Source organism: Dufourea novaeangliae, unplaced genomic scaffold (genome assembly GCF_001272555.1).
Source record: "Dufourea novaeangliae isolate 0120121106 unplaced genomic scaffold, ASM127255v1 scaffold125, whole genome shotgun sequence".
NCBI classification, from domain to species: domain Eukaryota; kingdom Metazoa; phylum Arthropoda; class Insecta; order Hymenoptera; family Halictidae; genus Dufourea; species Dufourea novaeangliae.
Genome location: NW_015374020.1, coordinates 4,084,677 through 4,107,492, shown reverse-complemented (window position 1 = coordinate 4,107,492; position 22,816 = coordinate 4,084,677). Strand labels below are relative to the sequence as shown.

Here is a 22,816-nt window from a genome sequence, read left to right as displayed (position 1 = left end):
GAAATATAATAATAATAATAAATGATTATACCACCGGGAACGAAGCAACGATAATAATAATAAATACTAATTCGCGGTGCTCGACGAGAGGGAAAATATCATAATGAGAAAGGATAATGCAATAATGAGTAAATATTGATACTAGCGTAAAGAAACCGGAAGTACGCGCGCGCGTACCCCCTACGAGGACTGACTGGTCTCAGAAGAAAAAGTTTAAGTTTCTACTTGACTCTGTTTCCGTATAAAGCTTTGTATCGCTCGAGGCTGTTCGCTATTTTTAGATGCTCCCCGATGTAGGTTTATACGATTCCGGGACTATTTATAGGGCCGTACAGAAATGTGGTTATAAAACAATCAAAATTGAATGTCTCTTTTATTGGTAAGATGTTAATCGCCTCTAACAGAGAATCTAAAATTCTGCTCCATTTTAATTTTCAGATATTAATGTCTGAGATTGTGAATTTGCATAATCTTTCAGAGTAATAATGACACATAAATAGTATTCGACTTCACTGATATTTTCATTTTATTACATTTACAAAGTTAAGAAAATATCTAGACCTATCCCAAAAATAATTTTTCCTCGCATCTATCGTTTACCCAAATGCTTCCTCGATCAACCACGTGTATCATCTGTCACACAACGTCACAGAAGATTAGCCGAATTTATGGCCGATGCAATAAATACTTCCAGTAGCGTAGCTGACCAGTATATCCTGCAGTAACGTTCGGATGATTGAAGTTACACTTTTATTGGTCCACGTAATTTCTGATATTGGGCGCAAGTTGTGTATCCACCAACTCTTCAAATTCGATTATCACAAAAACAAAGCGTCGTACAAAAAAAATTTTATTCTACATTTTTTATTACCTTTTGCATAAGGAATCCACCTTCTGCCCTCGTATATCATTTCCTTTACAAATCCACCTTGCGAACCATCGTTCGATTCCCATGACACACGTCCCGTGTCGGTCGCTAAATTATTTCACCCCATTCCTTGTTCCTAATATTTAATCACGTTTCTCGGCTGTCCGCGCTCATTGTGCCCGAGTCACGAGAATTTATTGACCGTCGTATATTACCAACCCCGTCCATCCGTTCCACGCCACCAGACACACGCGCTGGTTACTTTTGTTTCCTCCCCGTGCGAGATATGTTTCGGTCGGACAGCAATGAAGGGGTAGGATGTGTGATCGATAAAACGGGGAATGAAAGCTGACGGATTATGATTTCTTATCGGGCGAAACATTTCGCATAAGGGAGATGATCCTTACTGATCACGTCACGTAGAATGTTGCTGGGACGCGATCGGGAAGGGAAGAGTTGTCCTTCACTTAACGGAATTTTTGTTTGTTTGTCTTCTCGCTCTCGGGATTAACGAACCGTTTCACCTAGAGGAGTTTGTTTTTCGGAAAATATGAAAAGTTTTGTTGAGAGATTGGTTGAAGAGGGGTTGATCTGACTTTGAAATGAGATCGATTGCCATTCACGATTGGATAGTATTGAATACTATGAATATTGTTGGTGTCAATTATACTCGAAAGTTATATCGTTTTTGTATGTAGATTACTATAGAGTGAAACGGGAACATTCTTAAAATTCCGATTGTAACAACTATACAAAATTCTCAGATCTCACCAAATGTTCGAGCACAATTAAAAAGTAAAATCAAAGTTGCGACATCGTCTAAGTGCAGTACAAACACGTTCAAACGGTGAAATCAAAGTTTAAATGCATTAAGCACGTAGCTAATCTCTCGCAGAGCAGACAAGAGAGCGCGAAACATTCTTGGCAATCTTCCGTAAGAGCGCCAGGCGAGATCAAACAACACAGAAACGTTGTCCGTTAGTTACAAAGGATCCTCGAAAGCTAAACGGAGCGTCGCGAAAACTTCTTACAGCGCGTGTTTACACGTAAGAGATCGCGCTCTCGAACGTCGAATTAATCGGATCTTCGAACCTGCAACTCGGAAACTTTGGGAGACGTAAGAACACACTTGAAGCGACCTAATTGCACACTGTCCGCAGAAAAAAAAAACGGGGACAACTTGGTCGTTACCCGTTTTAACCGAATCTTCGAACCAATCCGGCCCACTTCCAATTACTCGAGGTCGAGGGGTTGTACGAGAGTGCCCCCCTTCCTTCCACGAAAGAGTCACGCGAGTACAGAGCGATTAGTTCAAAGATTTACGAGTTGGCTGGTTTTATGGGGACTCTGTGGCAACGTTAACGAGAAAGGAAAGTTTCCGTTGTACTTTCCTGCGATTAGATGTTGAAAAGCCAGAGTTAGCCAGGATTTTATTCAAATAATACATACAGTCTGTCTGATAAGAGCGTGACCAGCAAAAGTTTTACCTGGATGCTGTAGTGAAAAGCAACACTATCTAAGAGCGTGATCTTGACTTTTAAACAATTAATGAGATTGAGTACTTAATTGTTTGCCAAGTGCCTACTCGTTCAAGAAGATACTCTTTTATTATAAAAATTGGAACTTTCACGTCTAATCGATAAAAAATGACGAATTACTTATTTTTATCTTTTATTCGTTATTCGAAACTCTTCCATTCGGACACTGAATTTGCAGATCTCTGTGAAAAGATGATGACAATGATCGCACGCGACCTCTTCTAGCCGAATGCCTTTTTCAGCCTTTACACTCGGAGGAGCTAGCCAACAGAGATCGGGGCACGTTCATTCAATGTAACAGCCGGTTACATGTGTAACCGTGGCACGGAAACGGTCTTTGAAGTCGATAGAAAAGTTTCGCTGGCTTACACACGGCTTTTTCGAGCGATGAATAGAACGATAGGAAGCAAGAGGAACAAAGTGGAATTTAACGGAGAAAGAGAGAGTACACTTTGAACGATTAAACGGCGGATGTTCGTGCAAGATCTCATTTTATTATTTAGAATTAGACCAACTTGTTTATCCGTGCACTTAAACGCGGAGCCATAGATTGGATCTTAATTGGTTCCGCTTTGCAGCAGAGAAAATGTATTTCCGTTTTTAGAAAAGACCTGGTCGAACACTCGTAAATTAGCTGACATCGAATAATGTTAAAATAGAAGAAACTTGGAATATTTCGTGTGGTTAGGGGAGAATTATCTCCCTATTAAGGATCTTGGATAATTTTGGATAGTTAATGTTATTATTGAAAGATTGTCAATACGATCAAATGATTTCAATCATAGGAGATCAAGAGAGGTAATTACTTTATTCAAATATCTAGTATTGTGTATTTTTGTATCTCATGAAATGTTTCTATTTTATATTTAGTCTTACACAATATTTCAAGTTTCACTCGTTCTTACAGCAAGAGGAATAAATTCTAAGTTCGCAGCCATTAGCTCAGTATTACCCTCGATTTACAATATATTACAATACTTCACCGCAGGTGACAGTGATTGCCCGGATCTCACCACGGGAGTATGTTTCTATTTTATATTTAGTCTTACACAATATTTCAAGTTTCACTCGTTCTTACAGCAAGAGAAATAAATTCTAGTTCCTGCGAGCGGAGACCCAAAGGAAGATAGATGGAACCCGATCCCATCGATGTAACCGCAGTTACAACGGTTACATTGGTCAAAATAAAAAACATTCCTTCACAACGATAACAACAATTCTTTTACGACATATTATAACCGTCACTTTGTCACTGCATAAATAATTCAGACAACCGCGTTCATCGAAGTGTCACCGACGACTCAGCCACAGAAACGTGAGTGACACCGCGTTACAAATAATTCCTAGCTTATATTGCACACCGGGAAATCCCAGTTGCAAAATTTCTTTTCGCTACTGCACTCCAGAGCATCAAAGCTAATAAAAAGTTGGTGCACCGTTCTCGCGAATTTCCCGCGTCAAACTTTTTCATTTCCCTTTCCCCGTCGAAAATATGAATTGAACAACCTCGTTTAACGATGTCCCCTTTATTCCACAACGGATTTCAAGAAAAATCGTGAAACCCGGTTCATTCAAAGTACCCAGCGACCGTATTCACCGAAAAGCCACCCATCGTTTGCTGCGTGAATTCGAACCAAGACTACTATGTCCGCAAAATTTGTCCCATTTCGCATCCCCCAAGAACCCGTTCATGTCGCATCGAAATTACCCCCACTTAATGAGATTTTTTTACAAAGTTCGCATTTAGGCCAGCCACCGTTCACGGTGGAAAATAGAGATGCATTCGGGGAAAGGGAGTTGCTTTTGGAGGCAGCTCGCGGCGGAAACTTTCGAGGCGTTTTATAACTTCGTCCCCCCACTTGTGTAAAAGTCAAATAAGGAATCTAGAATGTTTTATGCGTCATTTTACAGCCGTGTGGAACGGTTCCACGTGAAAGTTCTGTCTTCAACCCCTCGTGAAATGCAATTTACGTTTTTATCAATAGAGGACAGTCTTGAATGATCATATAACTGAATAATTATTACTGTAAAAGCACAACACATTTCCAAAGTTGAAAATTTACAATTTTTCTTAAATTGATTCCTTCAGAAACGTGCTGGGAAAAAAAACGGTTTGCGCATTCGTATTTAGCTCATAAAGATCTATCAGAAGCTCCTACCGATGGCTATGAGGTATTTTACTTGTTGAACAGTGTTATTGAATTGATTACCACATCGGTTACGATTCGTCACGATTCACCGAAATCTCCACTTTAATTGCAGGTGAACCACCACCAGTCGACGACGTCACACTGGAGGCTTCCCAGCGACGAAAGCCAGGTCCGAGTTTCCGTTTCCCCGTTATCCCGTGAATTAGCACCGGAGCCGGGATTAATTAATGCGGGAATCGACGTGGCAGTAATTATCGTTGACAGCTGGGACCTACGAGATCGATCGATCGTTCGGCGGACGACCAAACGAACGAACACGTCCATTTCCGTGGTAATCACCGTTTGTCGAGGACTGGAAACATCTTTCGAAAAGGTACGACTTGATACCCAAAAGGAAAAACAATTCTCCAAGTCGCCTGAAGGTTGAAAACATCCTCCGAAAAGGCACAACTCGACCCAAACGGAAAAAAGAAGAGGCAAAGACGAATAACCTCGCGAGAACAGAATCGAGGGTGGAAGGTTATTCGAAACTGTCAGGGGGGAAGAAAACCTGTGAAAAGGGCTGAGTATGGGGGTGAGAGCATGACAAACTTCGACGGGGAAGCGGAACTCGAGGAAAAAGCGACGTGAAAATGTCCACGATCGAGGGGTGAAAGGTCAAAGGGAAAGGAAAAGTGCAAGAAACCACTGGAAAAACGGTTTACGAAGGGCTCGTTGGGGGTTATGGCGAGGTTTCCGGTGATGTCCACCGTGAAAAGGGAAGAGGTAGCCCGATATATATAACCGAGAAAAGGATAAAGACAGAAACAGGAACCGTCATCGATCGCTGGATAAACGGTAAGGTGGCGAAGTGGAGGGAAAGGTAAATAGCTCGGTTAGGACTGTGAAGGCGAAACGAAATCGCGAAAAAAGAAACGAATTCTGGCCAACGAAGGGAGGGGAAGGAAGTTGGTAGACATCCGACGGAGATCTAATAACACAGCTCCAGGGTGAACGGAGGTTGGGGGGTTAGTATGAAGAGAAAGAAACAAGATTAAGTGGCCCGAGCACGAATAGAGCGGGTGGGAAAGGGGTGGCAAACAAGGACGTTGGATGAAAGAGGGTCGCACCGATGAATAACCGCGTCGCGAGCTGGTGGAAGCATGAGATTTCCGAGTGGCTGTCCAACACCCCGCCACGACAAAAGTGCTCGGCACCGCGTTACAACGACGAGAAGCGTCTATCCCGTGTCACGTGTACGGTGGATCCATTGAGGGACGAAAATGGGTGCCAATCAGTCGACCAGGAACCTGCCCACCCCCGGCGAAGAAGGTGAGTAGTATACTCTCTCTTTCTGTATGTACAAACCTCCACCTAACGATTCTGCGAACGCGAGCTAAACTTTCTGGGTAAATAGGACTCGTCGGTTGATTGATCCAGTGGAGGTGGTTTTCGCGCATCGGGCAAAATTTACTCGTGTGGCTTCGGCTAGGTGTGAAAGATCCAGCTCGTTGTACATGGAGGACGTTTATTTTGGTCCATGGGGTACGTAAGCTTCCGGGGATCAGTTTAGTATACATATAGAGTGTATCACCTAACGTGAGCACCTTTGATATCTCACTTGTTTTTGAAGATACAAAAAATGCGAGGTATTATTTGATTAAAAGGAGAAAATACTATAAGTAAAAATTTGTCCAAAAAAGTTACTAAACAATTAGAGAAGAATTGCTCCCTTTATATTTATACATTTAAAAAACGACGATAGTTACTCTTCAGTGATCAGGAACTGAGTCCGTAACGGTATTGGGTTGTTCTGGTCGGAAGATATATCGTCCGTTCGAATGTTTCGTTGAGGGAGGGTAGTTTGAAGACGAATAATAGACCCTTAGAAGGTGGATATGGTTTCCCCTTTAGTTGGATGTCCGAAATTGTAGAAAAGGGAATCAGAAGACGTATGCTCCTTTTTCGTAGGGTTTGATTAGGATTGAATAGCTGTTGATTGCTTGTCGATTAGACGTGATGGATGGAATCGATTAAATATGGGGTTTCAGCTGTGGATATAGCTGGCATAGTCGACCTAAAGGCATGTTCACGCGTTGAAATAATTCCTGTAAAGTGACTTGTGCGTTGACATTCGAAAAACACGTTTTTCTGAATTTACATCACTTTCCGTAACAAAGACGCGATATACAAATGACCGTTCAGAAGCTCGTGCCAAAGCCACGTTGCGTCGTGAATGGCGGTTATACCACGGAAAATCGTTCCCTGAATACAGCACGATAATTAGGTCTTGTACGTCGGATGTTCGAGATCGAGGGAAGCGATCGCCTCCCTTCCAAAACTTGGAAACCCGCCCAAGTTTCTCCATGTCCCGTCCGTTGCGTTGAAACTCGCTCTCGCTGAACACCCCCGCTCGACGGAATACGCCGAAACGATTTTAGGTAGCCAGGCTTTCCCGACATCGACGACGACGATAAACTTCGTCAGTCACGGGGCTGCCTGGAGTTTACCGATCCTCCCCCCCCCCCCCCCGTTAATTGGTCCTTTGTGTGAGACAATCGCGACTACGTTGCCGCTCGATCCTCCATCTTCTACAGGATTGTTTCATTGTTCCCGCCACCGCAAGTCGGATATATATCTTGTTTGATTTTTGAACCGATTTCATCAATCTCTGCCAGTCACAGTAGGAATTTTACGGTTTGTTGGTAGCTTTGAAACTTTTTGAGAATTTCGAGGGCAAAATGGAATTTCTGTTAAACAGATTTCAAATCTACGAATCATTAACAGAATCTCATTTAATTCAAAAGTTCGTTTATCCGTGAAGTCACGTCTTCCCATTAATCCAGATGATCAATATTCCTAGTAACTACTAAAAACTACCCACTCCGTATTAGTCGAATGGGAATCGAAAAAAATAACCACTTTATCATTACTTGCATGAACGTAATAAATAACGTTTCCAAGATTATTTAATTAATGAACTTCCTCTGTTCCAGTAAACTTCGATCACTTTCAAATTCTACGCGCCATCGGGAAAGGAAGCTTCGGCAAGGTACGATATAAACTGTTAAATATTGCCCTTTTAATTAAACCAGCCCGCCTTCTTTTCAAGCCTTGACGCTGTTACGCGCCGAATGCGAAATTTAATTATCCTTTAATACATATATACGTTCATCGTTAACGATACCGATGCCCGTTAATATATGGAATTTCGAATTCGTATTCTTTGGTAATCGAGCCAAAGATTAGGTTAATTATAGCACAATATCAGAGGTGACATGGGCATAATACCGTAAATTGTTCCATGGGAATACGATAATCAACAATAATTAATTGGAAGCACGTACATAATTCGTTTGTGAGCCCTCCCCACGACGTGTAACCGAACATCTGCCGTAAAGTTGATTATTATCGTTTTGTGTTTATTAAATACGGTTCGTCTGTTGCGCCCGCGAATTGCTCGCGTAATTAATTTTGTCGACAGGATACGCGAATTTATGTACTTATATTCGGAAACATTATCCCCGTGTTTATATGTCGACTTTATTCGCATATGCGTAAAATAACATTTTTTGTTCGAAACTATGAACATTTTTCAACGTTTAATTACGTTATTCGCGAAGTTTGATTAAATTGGGGAGCACCGCAGCTATCCTTCCATCTCTCTTTACACGCGAGATAACTACCCCCCGTGAACTGGAAACGATTTTGTAATTAACCCTGTTCTCGTCGATGAACTGAAATATTTGGAATTTTTTTGTAGATTTTATGAACTTGCGACGAACACGATGGACCGTATAAATGTATTTTAAATAGCATAGTTGGTCGCAGTAACTACCCTCGATTTTTTAAATTCACCGTCCAGTTATTACCCACCCTCTTTTTGAATATGAATGCTCTACATTGTTTTCGAATTACAATATATCTATCTCTTTTGAACCATGCAAGAGCGACTTTTTTTATAGGAGGAACAGTTAACAGTCCCCATTATCCTGTAGTTTTTACTGTAACAGTGAAAATCCACAAATTCTAATCTGAAAATTTCCACCATCGACTGTCTCCAAGTTGCACTATATTTTACTCCTCTTTTTTGTTACACGTCACAAAAGCGTAACTTACTTTTATGAAATAATTAACTACCTTCCGACTGCAGCGGCTGCTTTAATTCATCCAGTCTGTAACGCTCCAAAGAATCTTTAAATTATTACCATCCACTGTCTCCAAGTCACAGCATATTACTCCTTTTTACGCCAGAAGCAGCGGGAGCATGTTTTCCTTCTGAAATATAGCCAGCTACCCTCTTAGCTACTACCAGCAGTCTTCTATAATTCACCCTCTAGCCATTAACGTTTCAAAATATAAATCTGGAAACGTCCACTTTTTATTTATCCTAGCATTATACGGTATGCGTTTTCCTTGAACCACCAACCATACAAGCATATTTCACATGTGAATAATAGCCAGATATTACTCTAAACCGCTTGTCTTACATTATTCACCCTCCACCCACAACCTACACCCTGACAACCCAAAAACGAATCTGGAAATTTCCACCTTTATCTTCAAAATACACTGCATTCTTCCCCTTTTAAACCACTAAGTAAACGAGTATACTTTATATTTTAAAAAACAAGCTTACCTTTAGTAAACTTACCAAGTAAGCAACCCTTCTATATTTTCTCTGTTCCAAAATTCACCCGTTCCATCTACTAACGACCTAAATCCGAATTTAAACACTTCCACCATTTTATTATTTCCAAGTTACATCGCATTCCCCCCTTTTGCCGCAAACATCCGCCCCTTTGTCCGCTTTATTCCCGAACAACGGCTAATTATCCCCGTACCACACGCGGCCGGGCAACATGAACATTCATAATTCATTCGACTCGATCCGGTAACGGGCAATTAATTATTTCTTAATAGGTGTGCATAGTGCAGAAACGGGACCGTAGCGGGAACATGTACGCGATGAAGTACGTTCACAAGGGCGAGTGCGCGGAGAGGGGCGCGTTGAGGAACGTCGCCCGTGAAGTCGAAATCCTCTCGCGGCTGGAGCACCCATGTCTGGTGAACCTGTGGTTCAGCTTCCAAGGTAAGCCGATCACTTCTGACACGGTAGAACTCGAATTCTCGGATCGTTTCCTCGGTGGACTGGTTAACAGAGGGCGAATGGACGTGACGTTTCGCATCTCCACGACCACTGAAGTCGGGACACTGTGAGAGTGGATTCGCGAATTTGACACCTCTGTGACTTGGTGGTGCCTAGCAATGGGAATTGGTTTATACCTTCTTCTGCCATGCATTAATTGAAACGAACGTATATTTATCGGTACAAGGAGTGACGTTTCCTCGATTAAGGAGGCAGGGTAAAAATACTCCTGGTAGGAAATTATCAACAACCCAACTTTAGATACACTTTTATCCAGAACTACTCAACAAAATTGCAAGTTCTTTTTCTACAGACTGTTATTTTTTGGTATCAGAACAGTTCACAGAAAATTAAAACTAGAGGAAGCAAACATTTTTCTAAAATTTATATAAAAAATTGACAAATTAAACTCAAGGAAGAGCAATGTTTCGAAATATAATGGAGAAAAGTGTACCTAAAGTTTGGTTGTTCTTCTGACAATTCGTTACCAGGGGTATTTTTTATCCTACCCTCTTAAACGAAAGATGATCGATGCAAGAAGACTTATGGTTTACATGTAGTAAGCTATTTTCTTGGTGGAGTCTAGCAGTGGAAGTAAACTTATATCATTTATGAAATAATACAATTTTTTCGGATAAATCGAATCGTCCTATAAAGTGGAATCGAATTATCGCAGTTATCGAGCTTCCAACCCGCCGAGGACGTTACTCGAAAACCTCCTTCCCTCGTTGATTCTCTACTCGTCCCGCTGCTGTTCGATTAACCGCGAAATTTCGCTCCATTAGCAGCTCTACATCCCCTTTCGCGGTTGAACTGTGAATATTTAAACTCTCTTAAAAACTCTTTAATGAGGTGCGCCGCAACTCTGCACGATAGTACACTGGGGGTTCGTTTCCATAGAGCTCATGAAGATTGATGACCGAGAATCCTCCACTCGAAAGAAGAATATAAAAGCAGATTCGTACGGACGCTCGAGGGACACGAGACGTTTGAGTAACGATCGCGTTTGTATGCTCGTGCATCATGCACGATGTCTTCCTCGAATGGTCGTGTGCTTCCTGTCTATTGTTCTCTAATTCCGTATTATAAATCATGGAACCTAACCAATCATTTTTCCAGCGAGGATCACCAGTTGGAACGATACCATTGCTGAATGAAAATCAGGATCCAAATAATTATTAAAGAATTCATTAATAGCTGATTATGGGGGCTTCTCTTCATTTCCAGCAGTCTCGACAGAAATCTTTACTCTATAGTTTAATTACCTTAAATTAAAACATCACAATAAAAACTAAACAGTGTCGCCGTATGTTCTCACAAAGCACACCTTTTGTTTCAGACGAGGAGGATCTGTTCATGGTGTCCGACTTGCTTCTCGGTGGTGACCTCAGGTACCACATCCAGCAGGAAGTGGTCTTTACAGAAGAGAGCGTGGTTCTATTCGTCGCGGAAATCGCTCTGGCCCTCGATTACCTGCAGACCCACAAGATTGTTCATCGGGACATCAAGCCCGACAACATCCTCCTGGACGAAGAAGGTGAGTCCACGCCAAACACCATTAAAAATTCATCAAACGAAAATTTGCTTAACGGTCACAGAAAATTTCATTCCTACATTACCGAGGAAAATCGAAGGAACACATCACGTATCCTTCCGTAAACATCGTTTTACAAACGGTGAAAAACACGAGAAAAATCGTGAATCTAATCGATTTACGAGTGGCCATGATTTCCGTTAGAGACCTAAAAGGAAAAGCTTGTAACGAAACCCCTTATTGTCTTTTCTATTCGACGGTATCAATCGTTAAAACCAAACGAACGCGTAGCGGTTTTGGAAAAAAAAAACAGAGAAATGGAAAAAACCGCTTAAGTTTTCGGTCGAGGAATTTTTTTTCGAGGTGAATCGATTTATTGGAAATGGGAAACGGATTGTGATAGATTGTCGGACGCTATTGTTGTAGGGTGGCCGGTAGATCTAGTGAAACTGGGGGGGGGGAGGGACCTACGAAGAAATTTTCGGAAGGCGAAATTGCCGTTAGTTCCGGTCACCGGGTGGAAGCGGCCGCCGCGTAATTCCGCCATTTGTGCACGGGACCCACGGATGTGACTTTGAAATTCTTGGACCGGAAGATTCGTGGATAAATCATGTTCAACGACTTATTCCGCCATGGCAGCGAAATTCAAAATCAGCACTGCCAACTCCAATGTTTCCCTTTTTTTTTTAAATTTATCTATGCGTTTGAACAGTGAATCTGGAGAAAGTGACGCGTGATTTAAGTGGGAATAATTACAAATAGCGAATATCGACCAAATTTATTGTATTATTGTGGTGGCACATCGGTTGATTCATCAACAATAATAGAGAAGGCTGAAGTTCCAATAACAATTTTCTTAGCTGGAAGAGGCTCGAAGATCTAAAAGCCTTTGGCCGGGTTTATTCGCGGAAGAAAATGAAAATTCCGTCGAGCACATGGCTTTGAACGTAATGAAATGTTGTCAAACGCAAAACACAATATCCTCTTGAATCTTGTGTACCTTTCAGGTAATTACGTTGGTATTCGTTGGGTGACGATGATCAGAAATTCGAATTCAATAAAGGGAATATAGTATTTTGCATATAGTCAAAAAACAAGTATTGCATGAACAATAATATTATTGCATCAAACCTATATCATTTTTGTTGTCTCAGATAACAAAACATTTTCACAGAAATCTTCTCTTTTAAAGCATTTTATCGTCCGATCGAATGGAAAAAAATGTAATACCAAACGAACGAAGTGTGGTTCGATCGAGTGTTTCAGTGTTTCCGTATGCTCGACTGGATTTCCTGGAATCTACGCCCGCCACTTCGCGAAACGCGACGGATTGCGTGGAAAATTGCCGCGAATTGTCAATTGCCGCGGGAAATGACAGGAATGAGGATTCGCAAACGAGCCGCCCCCACGGTCGAAAGCTCGACAATTCGTGATCGTTACGTAATGCGGGCTTGAAAACGTACGTCGAGGATCTGGCGAGCACGAACGACGGGCCGATAATCGAGCCGGATCGTTCTAAATTACCACGGAATTTCGAAACTATCGGAATATTCCTCGAGTTATTGTTAAAGCACAGGTCACGCCGTAACGCGCGCACAAGCAAGCGAGTTAAGGCACATTCTACGGATAACGTAAATCACAGCACGCCCGTTCCAGTTTCGTGTTGGATGCATTATTCTGTTTGCAAATCCGGTGTTTCGCCCGGAAACCACCGGGTATACACGTACCACCGTGTAATTTCTAGGTTACTGTTGCGTTATTACACCCCGTGGAATTGAAATGGAAAGAGAAATCCCGGATAAAAGCGTGTAGAAGAAATAATTTCTTTATCTGTCACTTCGTGGCTTAACGTGATGATAAATGAACACGAACGGAGATTGTGCGAATTGCGTAGTAAAAATTATTATTAGGTCATCTTGGATATTCGTTCCTATTTTTTTGAAGCGATATATCGATATTTAAACCGTTTATTTCGAAAAGTGGTACAAGTCCAACATCGAGAAATTTCATGGCATTATTACTGGAATGTGTTATAAACGAACAGGAAAGGAGATTGTTTTAATTACGAAATAAATTTAGATGGAGTAAAGGGAGATCCCTGCATTGATTAGCGTCCATTGCGTTACGGATATGTTCGTCGCGGGTATACCCGACGATGGAAATGTAAAGTGGTCGTAAATTCAGAGTTCCATGGAACGGATGCACTCACCGAGAATGCACTTCGGTTACTTCGTTTGCATATGAACCGATCTGTTTACATCCGATTTCGACATCGTCTCCAGCAAACCCACCAATCAAACGACTCGAGGACCGATTAAAATGAGCCGTGAGCACGGGATTGCTTCACGGTGACTGGGAGATCGTTATTGTGAAACGTTCTACAATTTCTACAGTTACCTGAGACACTGTATGTCTAATGTCGCTAATTTCCTCCCCCTGTCCTGATATCAATATTTCTCTTCACAAGTATATCTAGTAAGTAGACAAATTAAACGAAGCATTCCGTAACTTATAGAAAGATCGATGATATACATATACTAAACTGAACTCCACTCAAAGGCTGAACTTCGTCCAAATGAAATAACTTTGCCGAGTTTAAGTTCGAGGCGAAGGCAAAGCGAATCCAAAGAGTTTTCTTCAAACGTCCAAGTAATGTACACTTAATAATAATACCCAACGGTAATTAATAAACTGCGGATATTTATGCATTTATAGCAATTCGTAACTTAGAAAATGTAATAAAATGGATTTTTTGTGATATTTAATCAAGTTTATATGGTAATATTAACGTAGTAAAACTTTTTGTACAGAATTCAAACTTTTGTCCCATTTTAATTTCTCGATATTAGTATCGGAGGGACTGTGAATTTGCATAAACTTCTGCAGTCTAGTAATTAAAGTCTCGAATCGCATAGCTTCGATCCTGAATTTCCTTCGGTTGACTCCGAGTTCTGACGGGAGCTGTTTATTTAAACTGAAGATTGATTACGGTTCTAATTGTAATGAGAACTGTCCACTTGTTCGGATAAAGTTCAGTTCGGACTCGTAACTCTGGAGATTAATTACCGTGAAACGAATTACCGTAAAACCCTCTGTGGTTTATGGATTTTCGAGAGAAAAGTCACAGAACCAGATTGCAGCGTTGAGCCACTCACGGGCCAACTGAAGCGTCACTTCGCGACGGTGAACCGAGCGCCATTGTTTGGCAATTCAGCGAAACGACGACCATAGCGAGTTCCGTTCGTTTCTAGTGTTTCGTCGTTAACCGAAATTTCGAGGTCCATGTGGTCCAGGAAATCAATAATATTTTACCTGTAGCCATCGTGCTGCTGAGTAATAACCGCAACCGGGTCGAGCAGCCAGATTATTGCAGGCCGTTACTGTTTGTGCCCCGAACTCTGGCTCCTCGCGAAATTCCCAATTTCACCGAGAATTGTCACGAATGTTTCCAGAAGATACTACCGAAGGCGGTTCGTTAAAACGATTGGAAAGAACGTTGATAGAACAATAAGCGAAATCATTTAAACGTTGATAGAGTGAACTTTAACAGAGTAAACATCGAAACCTCTCCTGTTCTTACAGAATGGTCTAGAAAAATCTCGATTTGCATGAAGATTCACTGTGTTGGCAATTGTATCTTATCGTGATTGAAATTTGAGGAGGATACGGGACACTCCAAAAAGAGTTTACTGTCTGCACGTAGATGTGTCCTATTAACAGGATCGATGTGCCAAGATCAGGAGATTTATGTTTCAAGTTTGGACACTGGAGAACGTCCAACTCGTCTTTCCAGTGCATTTGTATTAATTTACGAGAGAAACGGTATATCGGTCCATTTACTAATTTGAAAGGGAAGATTCGATTGTTTAAAACGATCTACAAGGACGATCGAGAGATTGAATTAATCGAACTGCATCGATGACGTTTTAATATCCTCGAAGAAGGATTCCAATAAGGATGGATAGAGAACCGCTTTCGTGGGTTCATCAAAGGTCAAAGAACCGCCACAATGGAGGACCGCATTATATTCCGGTGACGTAGCGGCCCGCAGATCCGGTCATTTTCCTCTCTCTTTCCGCGCGTTGACTACCAGCGAACTGACTCAGCCTATAAATAATCGTACGGTTTTCATTCGACAACGTGGATCCTGCTTGTAAGCCTTTCACCCTTCGACGTGGATCTCCTTGATCTTGTTCGTTTGTAAATTAACCCCATCAGATCGTGGCGTATACGTCAAATGTCGCGTGTCCCATACTTCATACATAATTACCTTCTATTTTATTTACTAATTGTTCTGTAGTTAATTAGAGTTCTTAATCCACGCAACAAAAATGCCAAGCTTATTTAGTTAAATCTCAACCTCGAGACATTCATGTACCTGAAAATCCTCGATGTATACACGAGGCCACGGACAAGACACGCGTATGACTACCGAGAAGAAGGAATACGTTATAAGTACGCTTCGGTTCGAAGCCCAAGCGAGCTCATGGGATCCTCCAAGGCGGCCGCTCTTTGCAATTGCGTTCTCCGCCATTGGTAAACGCTGCGAGCTCCACGCGTCGTTCAGAATTTCTGAAAAATTGATTCGCGACGAAAGCTCTCGGGGAGAACCTTTGAACAAGTTCGCGGGAAGATTTATTTTTGAAACGACCGAAAAACGATGGCTGAGCCGCTTTCCGAATGAAAAATTGAACGCTCAGGGGATTTCACGTTTTCTCCCGGGGCTTTGATCCTTTAACGCATATTATACGACTTGCTCATAGAATTTATATTAGAAAAATTTCTAGTTCACTTAATGGATTTCATTTGACGCAAACTCATTCGATAAACCGGAGACTAAGCTATGCTTTCTTAATAAAGATTTGTAAGTGGTTATAATTGAAATTTTATTCCTTGATTTAGCTTGTATATTGAATCAATAAAACGTAGATTCTACAGTGATGTATGTCTCTGTAGCAGCGCCAGTGGAGTGCAAAGTGTTAGTAGACTTTTACTAATAAAAATAATTATTTATCGCTGCATCTAACATTTTAGACGTTTACATCTCAGAGGTCTGAAGAAGAACGACTATACGTATTTATATTCATAGAAAGATCGTAAAGGAACGTCGCGTCAGACGAATCGATTCAGACGTGAAACGAGGAGAAAAAATAAAAGGGGGGAAGCGCGGTTGAATGTAGCACAGCATAAGAACCCTGAGGAACGTGCAACCCTAATTTCCCGGTGCACTTAGCCGACAGCTGTTTAAACCGTGGAATTGCTTCTGCATCATTTAAAATTACGGAAGCCGGCGTCACTCGAGAGCGCCATTCGCGTTCCGCCACGGCCCCTGTCCACCCTCTCTGCGAAAATTTTCCTACGCGCAAAGCCTCCCACTTTTAACCCTTTCAACGGTCGACGAAGAGCCGTGATCCGGTCTTTTAGAAATTCCCTGGAAATTGCGACGGAACTCTCGTAATAATAGTCCGTTCTCGACTTATATTCTCCATCGAACAATGACATTCACTTTGATACTTTCTATACACTGTGGAAATAGTCCACGCGAATGTGGATTTGCGAGAAATCTATCGAAAGTCGTGATACATCGATATATTCTAGATAAAGCGATCTATCTATGTATATTTATTTTATCTATATTTAGCTGCACAGAAGTCACGATTTGTAGCATCCCCTGACTTGCAAAACGTAGTTAAATAAAAATTCCTGTAAAAAATTAATATTATTTACGCATTATTGCACAGAAATTTCTGTGGAATTTTGTTTTTTCTATATTCGGGTCTGAAATTATAAATTTGTCCATAAAAAATGTCCAGAAGTAATTTACAGCAATTGCGCCATCATCCCCCGAGCAACTCCCGCAGATCGCTAACTCACCATCCCGTCCTGCAACTTTATACCGTTCCACAGTGGAAATAGAACACCGATGCTTCTATTAAAATTCTATTCAGAGACCAGGGTCTCAGAAGGATAATAGGATATCCGATATCCCCCCGAGGATGATCGAAACCCTGCAGATGACGTCTCGACGTCCCGTTACCGTCACTTGACAGATGTTGTGACCGGTAACGATCGCCAGCTGACTATTGATCGATTCCTCTATGTTCTGGCAACGCCAGGACCGCGATACGATAAAATTCATTTAAGTAGAACAGCATGTAATGCGATAGTGTATTGAACAGTGCACGAAATCTTTATAATGAGATATTATAAATAATGAGACATTTTAAATTTATGAGGATTTTTATGGGAATTTTTATAGGTACTAATTTGACAATCAATATGTTAAAAATGTATAAGTCACGTAACGAGGATTCCTGTCTGCGTAGGACACGCGCACGTGACGGATTTCAATATCGCGACGGTGCTGGAGTACGGTGAACTGGCAACCTCGATGTCAGGAACAAAACCGTATATAGGTAACGAATTAATTAGACGCTCGAGACAGTACCGGAACGGCTAATTGGCCGTGAAATATAATTACCAGACTGTGGATTCAATGAATTTGTTTGGGAACGCGACCGACAGCCAGTAAAGTACGGCAGAATAATCCCACGCAAACTATGTATATCCTACAAAACTGAACTCACATCAACATTCGCAGTCTAGTGATTACTCTAGAGAATTCCTATCCACTCTGACACCAGGTTGAAATGCAAAACACGTTCTCCGATAATACTCCAAATGGTTCTATTCTTATATGAAAGTAAGTTAAACTTCAAATAATTCAAACATACAAGATCTCTTTGATTCTAAGATAACTTAGGAGATAGTCAGAAGTTTATTCAAATTTTGCTAACAATAAAATCTATTAGTTCTTATATCCTATACTTATAGCGAAAATAATTTTTCAAGTCACACACTAACTCTCTGCTCCAATCACCAAGGATGTGTCCAAAAACTGAGACATTTACCATACTGAAGTTATACAAGCTACAGTGGAGAAGTAGGTGTTTTACGTACATATTTTTATTCCAGTTATATGAAAGGAAAGAAAAAGGGGGCACGAATCATTAAAAAGTTTCAAGTCACACACCTTCTTAACCCTAGAAACATGTCTTATTTAATGTTTAGTCTCAATTCAAAGCTCATCCGAGAGTTCAGAATAGGAACCAAGACCAGAAGAGGTCCGACGCGCTCGAAAGCTCGGTGGAAAGTGAGGATCATCCGCGTCGACACTGCGCTTCATATTCTGGAACTCCCCCACTGGAGCTGCGAGATGCGCGAACAGTTTGGCGGGTAACTTAACGAGCAACTCGTCGCGCACCAATTCTCGTTTTACTAACAACATTTTCATAATAACATTTGTGGTGAACGTAGCTGTCCAATAAAAGTATTAAATTTTTCGTAGAACAACTTCTGCCGGGAAGCTAACTGCCACAATTTCTGGGCCTTTTTTCTATTTCTAAAGTTAGTTTATTTATAAAGTTTTTTTTATTTCTTTAGTATCTTGTATATCCCTTTCACACTACTAATTGTTACTTGGATCTCTGAGGTCCCTTATCCTTCTTGGGTACCCCTTGAATCTTCGAGTCGCTTAACCTACCTGAATCTTTCTACTCCCTTTATTCTCTTTGATGTTCTTTCAGTCTCAACTCCCCGTTGACCCTCTTGAGCATTTCTTGGAGCTTCCAACATTTGACCCCCCTTTGAATACATTTGAGGTCTCTCAAACTCTATGGTCACCATTGGTCCCCTTTGACCGTAAGGCTTCTATTTCCTACCTTAATTCCAATTTCCTATTCCGTCCCCTTATATTCATAAGCTTGACCCCGACAGGTACTAATGATCCTCTTTAAATAATAATAACTCCGATACTGACCCCCTTTTATCATTCCTCCGATCCCTCGACTAATTAATAACATCAAAGATCGAATGTCATCGGTTCTGTCTCAAATGAAGATCGATCCTTCGGTGTTTCAATAAACTACTAGAATTTCCATAATTCACTTTCTTTCCTTTTGTAAGCCCGCATAGACCGGTATCAGAGTGGATAAAACGTTCCTGTACAAATAGTCGTTCGGTACTTCTGTCAGAGTACGGGCAGGATCGTCTCTCCGACATTTATCCCCGCTATTCTCCATTTATATCCCTTTTACGTGTCTCCGCTACAGCGCCAGAAATTTACATGTGTTCCTGCGAGGAGTACGGTGTCCTTGGCTACGGTTTCCCCGTGGACTGGTGGAGCTTGGGAATCCTGGCTTGGGAGACCCTCTCTGGAGAACGTCCTTTTCCCCTTCACTCGACCACGTCGCACAGAGAAGCTTTAAGGATCCTACAGGTAAAATTGACGACCGATTCCTACCATCCACATCATAAAAATTCTCGAGTCGGTAAATTTGCCTCGTGTAGCTTTTTGTTACACCAGTTTAGCGTTTGAGTATCTTAATTTCTTCAAGGTATCCATTTGAGTAGGTAGCATCCATCATCTTGGTACACCATCCAGTACATCTTTCTCAGGTCTGATGTCTTTCCAATAGAAGAACGACGAAGCAAGAGACATTTCCGTGCACTAAAATTCTTTTGTGCAGAAGTTTTGTAATCTTTATAAAGAGAATCCTTTCGCAGGAGGAAAGGCCTACGCCAGCCGGCTGGAGCTCCTCGATACGCGATCTCCTCCAACGGCTGTTAACCGTGTCGCCGGGTGAACGGGTGTCGACCCTGGAGGAGCTGAAGCAAGTGAGCATAATGAGGGACCTAGACTTCGACAAAGTGTTGAACAAGCAAATCAAGCCCGTGTTCACGCCGCCGAAGGACCATCTTAATTGCGACCCGACGTTCGAGCTCGAGGAGATGATCATCGAGACGAAGCCACTGCACAAGAAGAGGAAGCGACTCGCGAAACAGAGGTAAGGGGTCTCGTGTCTTCTTCTTTCTCGTTAGAAGTTCTTCTGTCGTGCACACTCTCGTCCTGGGAGAACATAACCGACTCGGTAGTGATGGTACAAGAATATAGCGAAGAAGTGAAAATAATTAACCCTTAACTGGTCAGATGGAAATCTTATGTTACCAGTTAAGGATTAATACTCCCTTCGAGTCTTCGAGAAGAGAATACTGGCAACTGATTGTAATTCTTGTGTTGGCAGAAAAGTTACAAATTCGAATCATTATTTTCATTCTGCATTTAAACGACCACTGATATTAACTTAAAATAAAGTTGACGCCACACTGATGCCATTGACAATCGACAATCGACATACGACACTATTTTATACCCATTTATGTAAGCCCTTTTTTTTAGTACAGATTACAGATAATGAGTTAAAGTATCGGTAATCAATACTGACGTCGTATCGATATTTTAACCACCGATATGTATCGATACGAAATATCCATACAATTGACATGTATCGCCAATTATATCCCATATTGCTGTCGAGTCTTCCGTCCCAATGCGCAAAATACGACCGTTGGAGCTTCCACTCGATTTTACTGCAATATTACATCTTTTCCATCAAGTAGATATTCTATTAACAAGAGACAGAACATCCTGTTCTCCCTACCGTTCATATAGATCCCTGAAAGTGGAGCATCCCCTCGAGGACACCCTCGGACTGGAAGGCGCCGGGCCGAGCGTGGATCTCAGGAGATTAGCATACATCCCTGAATACCGCATATACAACCGGGAAAGGGAGTTAGAGAGACAAGAGAGGGAGAGGAAGGAGAAGCAATGGGAAGAGGAACTGAACACTGCCATGATGGGTGCCGAAGAAAGGCTGAAGTAGGGAGTGAACTCGAAATGTCAATAACTCCTGGGAATGTCTTTCTGAGTTTATAATCGTTCCAGAACGAAGCAACAGCAGCCATGACCGCAGCGAGCCGGAAACCGGCTGACCGTCTCGACGGCGAACGTCAAGACGCGGATCAATTCGTCCCCGCGACAAGGAAGACGCGCGAGCACCGCAACGTCCTCCGACATCGACTACATCGACGCCAGCCCGGAGCCCTCGACCTCGTAAACCCCGTGGAAATCCGGCGATCGAACGCCAAGAAAATGGAGTTTTCACTTTTTTTCTCCCCCTTCCATTCTGCAGCGAACACACAAGCATCCAAAAGTGTTCGTTTACCAACGATGAAAACCAATTGTAAAACCAATTGTTCCCCCCTTTCCCCTCAATTCCGACGACTTCTTCGGTTCCGTGACGCTTACGGAGCCAATGTGATACTTGTGCTTTCAATAGCAGTAGAATAGCCGTAGAGGATCGAGCCTTTTGTTCTCTTAATTTATTAGGTAAGTGTCGGATGTTTTATACATACGGACGAAACATAACTATTTTTCTTCTCTCTATTTGTTATCTATGTGTTCATGACTTGAATTCTCTTCGAGGAAACGTACCGAAGTTCTTAGAAGCTTGCTAGGAAGAGGTATAAAGGCACAATGTAATCATCGTTTTTACCTCTGCTATGACCCTCGGTTCGAATACATGTTTGTAACAATTATGAGGAAAGAGATGTATGGTGTGTTAATAACAATTTCCTCGTAAAAATGGAATTAGGTCGAAAGAGGCTGGAGGGTATTTTGTGTAATTAAAGAAATGATAATTTCGATTGTCGAGACAAACTCAGAAATCATGGAAGGATCAACTTCCTTGTCGTGGATATGATTAACGAAAAAAGAATTCTAATTGGCGCAGTAACAACGAAATTAATAACGGACGAATCGTGTGACACACTTCCTGTACATACAGATAAGGAATGGAAACATTAAAAATAGTTCTGTGGTTCATCAAGAAAAAGGGTCTTTTCATTTTCGATGATTTTATGGTAAAAGTTTCTATGAAGTCGTACATCTCTTGTACCATGTAGATGACAAATTCCATCATTTACCCTCCCTCTCTCTATTTCTATATGTGTGAATATCTCAAGGTAAAATGTATTGTTTATTTTTATAAAGAATGCAAAAGCAAAAACCCGACCAAATAGAGAGCCCTTTTAGAGAGCACTTTATCAGATACGAAAGCTACGAGGGAGAAAAGCTTAATCCGCATGATTTCCCCTTCCAATCTCGACCTCCCTCTCGGCAAACGTGGAGGAAACCGCGGCACGATCCACGAGAAAATTCTGAACTTTCCGTATACGGTATGTTCATCAAAAGACTGCGGGGTTTTATGCGTTTATAACGTAATGTAGATAAATAAAATATAACGAGACGAGAACATATTAATTAATTAATCTTGCGTAAACCATTTAACTCTGCTGAAATAGATCTTCGATAATGAAACTTTGCATAAACATCCGCAGTCTTCCCATTACTGTAAACCGTAATCGGTCGATTTTCTTCTCTCGAAATTACGACGCTCGAAATGCGATCAGCGTCACGTTTTTTAAGTAGAAAGAACGAATCTTTGTAATCGTAAGTGCATAGATTACGTACGAATCTTACATTTTAATCTTATTGTTAGTCCATTACGATCAACTATCTGACGTTATTCTCGCCGAATAGGATAGTTCGACGCGTTAATCGTTTGTTTAACGACTCACAACCTTGCCCTGCATACATACATATGCGGTGGGATTTCCATTATCTGAACGGATGGAACGCGATCATTCTGCGAATGAAACGCTCAATTTTCTACCACTAAGAATATCAATGGATTGAGT

The 22,816-nt window shown here is 41.5% G+C and overlaps 1 protein-coding gene across 1 annotated transcript; it reads left to right on the top strand.

Moving 5' to 3' along the window:
* The first annotated feature begins 5,670 nt into the window (after positions 1-5,670).
* LOC107189047 (serine/threonine-protein kinase 32B) lies at positions 5,671-21,067 on the top strand. The gene is made up of 9 exons (XM_015577480.1): positions 5,671-5,867; positions 7,532-7,587; positions 9,459-9,627; positions 11,024-11,221; positions 17,545-17,634; positions 19,330-19,496; positions 19,784-20,064; positions 20,730-20,936; positions 21,003-21,067. Exons 1-9 carry the CDS (start codon positions 5,819-5,821, stop codon positions 21,022-21,024), a joined length of 1,239 nt encoding a protein of 412 aa, XP_015432966.1. The 5' UTR covers positions 5,671-5,818; the 3' UTR covers positions 21,025-21,067.
* Positions 21,068-22,816: the final 1,749 nt, after the last annotated feature.

What these genes read in the sequence shown, in the direction of transcription:
- LOC107189047 (XM_015577480.1), top strand. Translation starts at nt 5,819, where the DNA reads ATGGGTGCCAATCAGTCGACCAGGAACCTGCCCACCCCCGGCGAAGAA. An exon ending in CATCCTCCTGGACGAAGAAG is followed by an intron (nt 11,222 to 17,544) that starts GTGAGTCCACGC and finishes CTGTCTGCGTAG; the next exon opens with GACACGCGCACGTGACGGAT. An exon ending in AAGCGACTCGCGAAACAGAG is followed by an intron (nt 20,065 to 20,729) that starts GTAAGGGGTCTC and finishes CCGTTCATATAG; the next exon opens with ATCCCTGAAAGTGGAGCATC.